The sequence below is a fragment of the Macrobrachium nipponense genome, chromosome 43 (genome assembly GCF_015104395.2).
Source record: "Macrobrachium nipponense isolate FS-2020 chromosome 43, ASM1510439v2, whole genome shotgun sequence".
NCBI lineage: Eukaryota > Metazoa > Arthropoda > Malacostraca > Decapoda > Palaemonidae > Macrobrachium > Macrobrachium nipponense.
Window position 1 is genome coordinate 49,376,781 of NC_061104.1, and position 12,500 is coordinate 49,389,280.

General features: G+C 35.8%; 1 protein-coding gene across 5 annotated transcripts in view; it reads left to right on the plus strand.

Moving 5' to 3' along the window:
* Positions 1–12,500, plus strand: part of LOC135213728 (protein spire homolog 1-like) — a 426,989-nt gene that overhangs the window by 184,610 nt on the left and 229,879 nt on the right. For all 5 annotated transcript variants that reach the window (XM_064247840.1, XM_064247841.1, XM_064247842.1 and 2 more), the window contains exon 3: positions 5,056–5,173. In XM_064247840.1, the coding sequence (XP_064103910.1) occupies positions 5,056–5,173 (118 nt within the window). The remainder of the gene's footprint in view (positions 1–5,055; positions 5,174–12,500) is intronic.

Genomic DNA, 12,500 nt, shown 5'->3' on the forward strand with positions numbered 1-12,500 from the left:
TCATTTGTATCTACCAATGATTTTGATGGTGGCCCTGCTTAATGGCATTGGCATGTATAGCAAAGTGTAAATTATGATCTTAGACTTCTAATTATTATTAATATTACTATTATTGTTATTATTATTATTATTTTTTTTTTGGTTTAACACAGTCCTCCAATTCGACTGGGTGGTATTTATAGTGTGGGGTTCCGGGTTGCATCCTGCCTCCTTAGGAGTCCATCACTTTACTCACTATGTGCGCTGTTTCTAGGAGCACACTTCTGCATGAGTCCTGGAGCTACTTCAGCCTCTAGTTATTCCAGACTCCTTTTCAGGGATCTTATTATTATTGTTATTATTATTATTATTATTATTATTATTATTATTATTGAAAACATACGTTCGCACACTAAACATACCGAAGTGTCATTGACTTTCCTTGTAAGGGTCCACAGAACAAAGAACCTCATATAAAAGAAAAACAGAGCATTGAAATGTAGTATTTATAAAATAAAACACATATAAATAACTGTTGAACGCATAAAGAAATATAAACAGAAGCTAAGAAATGAGAAAGTTTATGCACCAAGTGCCTAACATCGCCCAGAACACGGGTATACAGTGTTTTGCCCCAAATGGAATGAAAGAACTTCTGGTTCTTGGCAGAGGAAAAAGATCCTGGACGCCTTAGATGGAATAAAATGTGGATTCTCTGCCAGGCAGCAGACGTCGCTCGCTGACTTCCAAGATGACATGATCGCTGGAAACTTAAGTGTCGAGTGTGGATGTCGCGCAGTTGGCGACTTCGAAAGTTCAAGCAAAGAGGCAAGCATTACTACCCCTCATGTTATTCTCCTGGGCATTTTGATTCTTTTTTTAATCTTTATTGATTTATTAATTTTGTTTCCTTTACTTTCTCTGACTTCCTCCCAATGAACACCTTATTCTTCGTTAGCTTGAACTTCAATCAGTGGCCCCTTTGGGCTTGCTTCATGTGAACAGGGTTCATCTGAGTAATAATAATAGTAATAATGATAATAATGATAATATGAGAAATCCGTTGATTTTGTTATAAGCCAGTTAAGACTGATGAGACAACTATATACATCATCAGCGTTGCTGTTGAATATGGTCAAACTGGAATTCTTTTATTTATTTATTTATTTATTTATTTTTAGTTTGAATCATGTAGTTGATAGAAAATGAAAACTTCAGGTTTTTAGCTCCATCATGAGATATGGTCAGGCAGGAATTCTTTTTACAGTCTAAAAGTTGTATTTGACTGAAAAAAGAAAACATAATTTAGAATGATTTCACCCAGACGATGAATATATTATCAGGAAGTCGTGGATTCACGTATAGGAGATTTTCAGATTATGAGACATTTATTCTTGTAAATAGTAAGGTCTATAGACCTTGGTAAATAGTGTGGCTTCTTTGATTATTATATTCATTATTTGATCGTTTACGTGACCTTTTTATTTTATTTTTTTAACTGCCCTTGTGTTCTATGCATTACTATATTATTTACATTCATTTAATACTGATTATGTTTGAGGGCTGAACTATGTTTACATACTGACGAGTCTTCTTCACGAATGTAGTATTAATGTTTAATAACAACGCATATTATTTTGTGCATAAACATTCGATATTTGTAAAATAAGACTTAATTTAAAGACAGAATAAAAAGATTCAGTAATATCGGACAAACAACGCCATTGGCCCAATCGGTATTCGAGAAAGAAAGGGCAGCATTGAGACGGAGAGCTTGGGGTTGGGTGTTGGGTGGGGGGGGTTTGGGGGGGGCGGGTGTTGGATGTTACTTAAATGGGGGTGTACTTCTCTAAGTCAACCCCCACCCACCACCAGCCCCTCCCACCCCCGGCTTCCACATTCCATAGATGCCAATGCTCACGGCCTCCCAACCACTGGCTGCTCCTTGGGTATCCAGGGATGAGGGAGGGGGCGGGGGGGGGGGGGTCTACCTGTCCCCTCAGCACTATTAACCGTCCAGGTAGCTTTTAACTGACCCCCATGGCACGGGTAGTACTGTAGTTACGCCTGGCTCCTGACAGTCCCACGGTGGGATGCATCTTGCATTTAAATGGGATGGAACCAGGACCACGAGGAAGTGTGTTAATGTTTAGTGTGTGTCATAGTGGTTGTTTAAGTAGCTTTAGATTATTATTATTATTATTATTATTATTATTATTATTATTATTATTATTATTATTATATTATTATATGAATATTGTTGTGAAGACTATGAAGAAAAATCAGGTTCTTTTAGGAATAGGAAAAAAATAAAGACCTTTTTATGATGGAAAAAAAAGTGGTATTATTATTATTATTATTATATTATTATTATTATTATTATTATTATTATTATATGATGAATGTTGTTGAAGACTATGAAGAAAAATCAGGTTCTTTTTAGGACTTGGAAAAAAAATAAGACCTTTTATGAGAAAAAAAACGGTCTTATTATTATTATTATTATTATTATATTATTGAATGTCATAATAACACGAGTCACTAAATGATATTTGAAGAAATCCACAGTGGTGTAAAGGGTAAAATATATAAAGATATATAAATATATATATATATGATATAATTAGATATATATATATATATATATATATATATATATAATATATATATATATATTTATATATACACACACACACAAAGCAAGAGCTTTGGTGAATCTGCTCGATTCTTCTTCTTGAGTAGGAGAATCGAGCAGGTTCTCGAAAGCTGTCGTGTTTGTATGTATTTTAATATATATTTACATTTACACCACTGAGGATTCCTTCACTAACATAGTTATGATAATAATAATAATAATCAATCATCATCATCATCATCAGTCATCATCATCATTCATCATCATCATCATCATTCATTCTTCATCATAATAATATAGAACAGCATTCTTACTTCTTTCAGTTCCTACCAAAGGGAGATTGCTCTTCTTGAAATGGTCAGAAAAAGAAGCGAAGTTGAATGTTTATTCTCAGCATTGGCCGCGTGTGTTGTCGAATGTGATTTTTAAAATAAAAGTTATGGCGTGTTATAGAGATTGTTATCACGCGTTTTTTGAAATGATATTCACTTATATGCATATATATATATATATATATATATATATATATATATATATCTATAATGTGCACAGTTCATAAAGTTGTTTAATTATACATAAATTCAAATGCTTCCTGTCTGAAAAATTTAAGACAAAGTTATGTGGAATTCTTATATTGCCTTATATATCTTTTGTGCAGCCCTTATTTCGATCGATTTATTTTTATGAGTACATTTGGGCTTCTAGAAGTATTCAAGGTTCGTCCCCAACCGGTAAATAAAATTTTTTCTTTAATTGCGTCATATTCGCGTGCAAATATTATAGAACGACATCTAATTTGCATGGAATGGATTGTGAGCCTAGGAGAGTCACCTCTCTGTGTGACGGAAATCTATTAAGAAAAAAATCAGCCTATTAATTTTATGAAGGAATGTCTATTTGTGAGAAGTGATATTGCGATAATTTGATATGGGAAAATTTGACCAAGCAGCGTCTTTATCTTTACAATAAAATGGCTGTCTCGCTGCGCCAATTTAACATACGAATGAAAATCGCCAGTTTCATGACAATGAAATTTTTTATAAACAAGGTGTAATCCGACCTCCGGCTTACTCGGGGCGCGTGCTAAAATCTACGGTCAAATAGAGCGTTGTTTCACTAACGAAAACTAAAATATATATACTATATTTTATAAGAAATAATTTTTCTGTACTTTTTAACATGCAGAATATTTATTGTTTAATATACGAATGAAAATTCCCAGTTTCATTATCATGTACATTCCGCCTCTGCTCCGGTGATTTAAGCGTAGCTCGTCCCTCGGGCAGCATAAGGATGAGGTCAGTCGCTCAGCTACGACGTAGAAGTAGTTTTAGTTCACACGAACTTTGTAAGCTTAAATTTCAATGTTATTTTACCGTTAAGCGGTCATGTGATAAAAGGCAGGTCATATATAGTATATTGATTTCTACTCGGAGATGGTCTGTTTTGCGTACTTTTTATGAGCAAGGCGTGATTCGACCTCCAGCTTGCTTGGGGCGCATGCTAAAATCTACGCTCTAATAGAGCGTTTTTTCACCAACGAAAATAAAAATAAATACGCTATATTTTATATGAAATAATTTTTATGTACTGCTTAACACGCACTTTATTTTTTACATATTCTAATAAATAAATCCTAAATATCCTATCCTAGAATTCCTGTATCTTTAACTCAACTCAAAATACTTTTTCAGACCTTTCTAGGCTCTTCCATAGGGCTTTCCTCCCCCCCCCCCCCCCCCCCCACTAGAACCACAATAGCAAGATCAACAACAACAACAAAAACGAAGTATTTTGTAGGCTTACTCCCCGAGGAAGGGAAAAGATGTTTTAGTACATACACTTGAGTGAAGACTTCTATATATCATAGGAAATAGACGGCTGAACTAAAATTATGTTTTAATTGGGAGTCATAGACTGCCATTCTTTTTCATTTTCAATGATTTTGGCCTTCTTTACTGCGTGATAAACATCAGTCATTGAATAAGTATATTTGTAGTTTGATTCATTATATACGTTTAGAGTTCTGTTCCGTATCGTGCCATAGTCATGTAATGATTTTGTTTCAGTTTTATTTCTTACATTTTATGTTTTATTATTATGATTTTATCTTGCACATTTTAGTTTCCAGATTTTATATTCTATTATTACAGTTTTATCTTAAACAACTTATTTTCCAGATTTCATATTTTAGCATAAGTTTTATGTTATAAATTTTATACATTTTTATGATCACTGTTTTATCTTACACATTTTATTTCTTAGATTATTTTATTATTGGAATTTTATCTTACACATCTTATTTTCTAGATTTCATATTTTATCATTACTGTTTTATCTGAAGTATTTTATACATTTGATGTTCTGTTATTACAATTTGATCTTACGCATTTCATATTCCAGAAGAAAAATAGCTACTTTTCCTCTCGTTCCCTTTCCAGTTGGTGTCCGAACTCGGGGTCATTCTCTACCGTGCCCTGGACTATGGATTGGGCAGCGACGAGGAACGGGACCTGTCCCCATCGCTCAACCACCTCATTGACCTCATGACGTCAGCGGGTAAGTAGCCGGAAGTAGCGCTGGTGGTGGTGGTGGGTGTTTCCATGCAAAGTGTTTTGGAGTATTTTTCAAACTTTTTTTTTTTTTTTTTTGGGTACTTTTCAAACTATTATTTTGAAGGGTAACTTTTAAGATTTTTTCTTGCGTTTTTCAATCTTTTTTACGTGTACTTTTCAAACTATTTTTTTTCAAGCTATTTTTATACTTGTACTTTTCGAGCTATATTTTTAGTACTTTGCAAGCGTCGTTTTTAAAAAAGGGGTACTATTCGCGCTTTTTTTTTTTTTTTTTTTTTTTTTTTTTTTTTTCTTTTTTTTCTTTTTTTTTTTTTTTTTTTTTGGGACTCAAAAACTCTTTATGGGCAATTTTCAATCTGTTATTCGAGGGGTGCCTTCAACCTATTTTCTGAGAGGTATTTCCAACATATAATATATTTTTTTGTGGGTATCTTTCAAGCAATTTTTCACGGGTATTTTTCAAGTTGCTTTTTTGTGGATGGGGTGGGGGGAGGGGGTTACCTCTCAAGCTGTTTTTTATGGTTACTTTTCAAGCTATTTTTGTAGGGTTACTTTTCAAGAAATTTGTCCTTTTTTTTTTTTTAGGTGTTCTTTCATGTTTTTTTTTTTTTTCTTTTTTTTTTTTTTTTTTTTTTTTTTGAGAGTGGTACTTTTCAAGCTATTATTTTTTGGTAGAGTGGGGTTATTTCTCAAGCTCTTTACTACTTATGATGGTTGTTTACACGGTTATTTTGTTCAAATAAAAATGATTTGATATACTTAAAAACGCTTTTCTGGTACCTCAAAGGTCAATCGTGTTCGCTTGTTGAGATTTTTTTTAATTGTTTGCTCTTTTATTTAATAAATAAGTCGGTATGGGGGACAATGAATTATAAATGGGAGTTTAAAAATACGTGATAATAAACTGAATCTTGTGAATCATATAGATATATTGTTTTGAACATTATATATATATATATATATATGTATATATATATATACTATATACATATATATCATATATATATATATATATGTGTGTGTGTGTGTGTGTGTGTGTGTGTGTGTATATATATACGTAATATATATATATAGTTTATTTAGTTTTGTATAAAGAGAACAATAAAATCACCTTCTCGAGTGACTACTGCGTAAAACCCTGTGATATTGCTTAACAAGTGATATATCCCTGGAGACTGTAAATTCCGAATTCGTAATTAAATTCTGTGAACGTAAGACGAAGAAAATGTGAAAACAGAGACCCTTGGCATTAACCTGAATCCATGTGATCCCAATCTGCCGTGCGTGATGTGAATTAAAAGCGGGGTTCTATACTCTGTTTTTTCCATCTGTCCATCCGCCTGTGGTGTTTTTGTATGGTAACACTGCGTCCCGGGCTTTAGATAGTTACATTCAGCTTACATTCAACGATGATAATAATGTCCTATTTCGAATATTAACGGTGTAATTCGCATACAGTAAATTATTAAAACACTTTTCAGTTGCAAATACTGTACACCCAGATATCCTTTTATTATCTAAAACTTACAAGTAGCGTAACTATCTAAAGAACCGGGACGCAGTGTTACCATACAAAAAACACCACAGGTGGACAGATGGAAAAAAACAGAGTATTGTCGCAATTGGAACCTTACACAAAAGTTCAAGCGACGGTACAATGCATGACTACCCCAATACAATTCACCTTGTTTTCTAATATTTTACATAGGTTTTTATTTATCCATCAATTTGTTTAATTTATGTATTTTTCTAATAACTGATCTCCTCTTTCTGTTTTTCCCTCTAACTTCTGTTACCTTCTTTCAAATGAGCACCATTATATTCTTTGTGGAGCTTGAATTTCGAGTCATTGGCCCCTGTGGTGGGCTTGATTCATATGGATAGGGTTCATTCTCTGAATAATAATAATATTACCTATTTTTAAGGGATGAAGCGACTTTTTATGTTATACATTTCTGTTTTATTGTGCAAGTTCAACAAAATGTAAACAAACCTTTGCAATTGCGTATAAATATCAAGACTATTTCATATGGTCATCACACGCTTTATTGCTTGCCATATCAAGGTTGTGGCCACACTGCAGTGTCACAAACGTCGGAACATACCGGATACATGTTACCAACACCTCGGAAACTTAATGCATTCATGTCACAAACACGTCGAAGACGTATTGGATACATATCACAAACACGTCGAAAACATATTGGATACGTCGGAAAATTATTATATACATGTCACAAACACGTCGGAAACTTTTTGTACATGTCACAAACACGTCGGAAACTTATTGGATACAGGTTACAAACACGTCAGAAACCTTGGATGGAGCAAAACACGTCAGAAACCTATTGGATACTTATCACAAACACATCAGAAACATATTGGATACATGTCACAAATACGTCGGAAAATTATTATATACATGTCACAAACACGTCGGAAATTTTTTGTATACATGTCACAAACACATCGGAAGCTTATTGGCTGCATGTCACAAACGCGTCGGAGACATTTTGTATACATGTCACAAACAACATCGGAAACATTTTGTATACATGTCACAAACACATCGGAATATTATGGGTTACGTCTCAAATACGTCGGAGAAAGGTATCGGATACTATAATTGGAGTAAAAACGTTTTGCCTGGGTAATCGCATAGACCACTGGTTAGGACTAGTACCTGAAAAGTCATCTACTTGTATTTAACTTGCTTTTGACATTTGTGTAATAAGTTACCAACGTGTGTTTATAGCACGTTCTACTGCAGTGCGGACGCACCCTAAGGGACATAGGTATCCTTTTTAATGAACGTCTCTCTCTCTCTCTCTCTCTCTCTCTCTCTCTCTCTCTCAAAAATAACAACTCCTGTGAGTTCAATTTAGGGCGGGCGATGGCCCTAGTGATTGATGAGGTGATCTCTCCCCTCATTGTGGTAATGGCTTCATGGTGCATCAAAGGAAGGGGGAATCGTGGGGAACTCTGTCGGTGTGGGCTGGGGAAGAGGGGGGGGGGGCAGGGGGGGGGGGGGGGGGGGGGGGGGTGGGGGGGGGGGTGGGGGGGGGGGGGGGGGGGGGGGGGGGGGGGGGGGGGGGGGGGGGGGGGGGGGGGGGGGGGGGGGGGGGGGGGGGGGGGGGGGGGGGGGGGGGGGAGGTTAACCACCCTAATCCCCAAATTACGTTAGGCACATGAAGGCAGGAGATAATCGGGGGTAGATTTAGGCTCTAGGTTTTATTTTGTGGTTACGTGTACTGAACGACTAATGGTTCTCTTAGGGGAGGTGGATGTTGCCTAGTTTTATTGACAACCGGAACTGCTGTTATTCCAGTTCTATTACTAATTCTGTTACTACTGTCTTGATGGTTCTGTCGCGCAGCTACATTTATTTCTACTATTTCCATTATCTTGTTCATATTATTAAGACGGTTTTCCCTCTATTTCTGGAAATAACATTATACTAATAATAATCAAATCGACAACTACGTATATATGTACCCATACAAAACTCTGGATTTGTGTCTTCATTTTAGGAATAATAATAATAATAATAATAATAATAATAATAATAATAATAATAATAATAATAATAATAATAATGTCATGTTGATATGTGCTGCTAATAATGCTTTGTGTGAAACTGAATTTGTTTATATATATATATATATATATATATATATATATATATTATTACTAATCAGTCACAGAACTATTGGAAATGAGAAAATTAAAGACTAGGTACCATTCGCTTTCGTGTATATATTATTACGTGCACATCTTCGGGGTATGTATTACACGAAATTACTCTGTACCCAGGTTTGATTTCTCTCCTTTCCATAATAATATATATATATATATATATATATATATATCTATATATATATATATATATTATATAGTGTGTGTGTTTGTTTGTGTATCATAGATCGACCTTGCGACATAGAGATAAAATAAATCCCTTTTTTCTCGTCGCCGGCCCATTATTTTAGTATAAAAATAGCCTTCCACAAAATTACCCTCATGATAAATGACTGTCCCAACAATTATCACTGTGGTAGTTCCGGTGGAGGCATTGTCTCCTCACGAAGTCATATGGTGTTATTATTGTTATTAATACGGTGTTATTATTGCTCGCATTGACTGAAAACGGGCGTTTAATTCACGCTGATAATGACACACAGTACGGCTAATTATGCTTCATTATCTCCTTATTGACGTCTTCACTGATAACCCAGTTAATAACTGTGACGATTCATTATCTTGTTGAGGTCCGAACCTTGTTGTATGAATGCGATATGACGGTACGATTAATCCTATCGGTATCATCATCATCATGGCCGTTATCATTTCAATTCTCGTGTTATTCGTCGTGCAATTGGAACTTCCAAAGGTCAGACGAAGATGCTGTTCATTACTAATCTAATACTTTTCTCCTTGCTTTTTAAAACGTTTTTATCTGTTAATTTATTTTATCTTGTTAGATATAAGTGGTGTCTCTTCTTTCCGTATTTCCGTTTACCTTCTCTTTCTTCCTAATGAGCACCATAATATTCTTTGGAAACTTGAATTTCAAGTCAATGGCCTCTTTGGTGGTCTCGTTCCATATGGATTGGGGTTTATCTTCTAATAATAAGAATAATAATAATAATAATAATAATAAAATATAATAATAATAATAATAATAATAATATGATATATTATAATATTATATAATATAAATAATAATAATAATATAGTATATAATATTATATTACATTATTATTATTATTATTATTATTATTATTATTATTATTATTATTATTATTTCTTGAATGAACGCCATATTCTTCAGAACCTTCAATTTCATGTCGATGGTCCCTGTGGTGGGCTTACCCCGTATGAATAGGTTTCATCTTCTGAATAATAGTAATAATGATAATGATAATAACGCTTCTTATTATTGAAAACACGCTTTCGTCATTGTTGTTCATCTTCTCAGGTGATGAATAGGACGACGCCTTCGCACCGACGGTAATAATTAGGTTTACTAAATAGTTTTTCACTCCGTTGTGTCTGTGGGAAGGGAATAATAGGCATTAAGGCCGCCGCTATTTGGGTATTAGTTTATGGTGATGAGAAATTAAGTTGTGATGGATTGTTATTGGGCCATGATGGTGCGCCCGTTTCGGCCGTATGGTTTATTGTATGGGCAGAAGTCTCTCTCTCTCTCTCTCTCTCTCTCTCTCTCTCTCTCTCTCTCTCTCTCTCTCTCTCTCTCTCTCTCTCTCTCCAGGAGTTGAAAACAGCAGCAGTGTGGAAGAGTTCAAAAGAAAGCTAAATAAGATCATTTGAACACTGTGAATGAATTGTAAAACCTGCTCTTAGAGATAAGTGAGCACATGATGTCTCCTTGGATGGACTAAAAAAAAAGTCTTTGAGATATCCTAATCCTTGTAACTCTCTCTCTCTTTTTTCTCTCTCTCCTTTGTATGGGTAGAAGTTGTATGGAATTAGAATCTTTGGGGTTTTGGTGAATCTCTCTCTCTCTCTCTGGAAACTTAGATCATTGCTGCATTCAAAATGTACAAAAGCTGTTATTATACTTTATTTTTTTTATGTCACGTATTCCTCTTCAGAACTGCTGTATGTGTGTGCGTGTGTGTGTGTGAACCAGCACGGAAATTCCAATTCGCGAGAGACGCAGTTGCCGCTTAACAATGCCTTTCATGGGGATGACGTGAACTATAATAATAAGCCTTTAATGTTGATCGAGGCTGCTCGTTTTATTCTTATGGAAATGTCCAGCCGTGTCTCCACATCTGTAGGGCAGATTGGCCGCCAAGTAGTAAGTAAGCTCGCGTGCCTGCCCGCGCGCACTCTATACTCCTCTGATCCATTTGATAAAAACCAAGAACTGTATAGTCTTTTGTATGGACCTTGGACGAAACTGTGGGGTCAGTTAAGTGCCATCGGCTGGATTATTTTTTTTAATGATCTTAACAGAGACGCGAGGACAAAAGAGAAGGAGTGTGATCGAGTCTGTCGTTATCGCCTTGTGGCATACTAATACCTCTGAGTGCCCCCTGGAGAAAGAAAGTAGAAAGATAAAGAAGTGTCATGAAGTGTCGGTTTGTTCCAAAAGACAAAGGGAAATCGGGAAGTATTGGTTCGGGGATGATCCTCTTATTTTTCATAAGTCTCTTTTAATCCTATTTTAGGCTTAGGGTCCACACGGGGTCTTTGTTTTTGGAAGAAAGGACGTTTTAGAGCCCATCACTGTTCTAGAATAGGACTGACTTATTTAACAGCCGATTTTCCTTCTTTTTTTTTTTCTTTTGTACAACCCTTTGTCTTTGTGTGTAGCAATCCTTGACCCGTAATATCACATCGTAGCTGGTCATGCTTAGTTCAGAGTGGTATTAATTGGTTACGTAACCTGTTCCTTGTTCATTTCTCTGATGAGTTGTGCGGTCACAAGTGCCATTGCTCGATAGGTCACGTTGTCAAAACATTTATAATGATCCTGGCGTGATTTGTCATGTAATGAGATTATGACAGGATGTGGGCATGATTTCATGGCGTGCTGACTTAGTGATATTTTGTCTTTATGGTGTGCAAAGCCTTCATAAATCTTGCGTCTCCATAATCCGGACACAGGTCATTTTCTGGCCATGGCAGCATGAAATACCAAGTTCATTCTCTGTGGGCATGGCACTATGAGATACCAAGTTCATTCTGCGTGGGCATGATAGTATGAATACCAAGCTTATTCTGTGTGTGTGTATGGCAGTATGAGATACCAAGTTCATTCTCTGTGGGCACGACAGAATGAGATACCAAGTTTATTCTGTGTGGGCACGGCAGTATGAGAACCAAGCCTTCAGCCTAAACTTGTTGTTTCATCTTTCTGTATGAGAATCTTATCGAGGTCGGTGTACAGAATGAGGTACAATTTTGTTGGTTTTTACATAGCGTGAAAAATGAATACACAGGTGTTATATCCGGGGCCGCATCTCTCGCTACGGATACGTCCACACAATAGGAAAAAAAAAAAATAAACAAAATATTCCTTAGGCCCTAAATGGCCGAGACTGTTGTTTTACATCCTGGTATCGGGATCAGCGCCCGAATAATAGGAATCATGGCAGTCACACACACGCACGCACAATGCCATCTTGGACTTATAGAAAAGAAGTTCTCGAATAACCTCTGCGTCTCCTTCTCGGAAGAAACGTGACAGCATTACTGAGAGACAGTTAGTTCTTTTGTTTGTGCGTCCGCACACGCGTGTGTGTGTACGTATGTGCTTGTTTGTGTTTGTTGTTGGTGTTCCG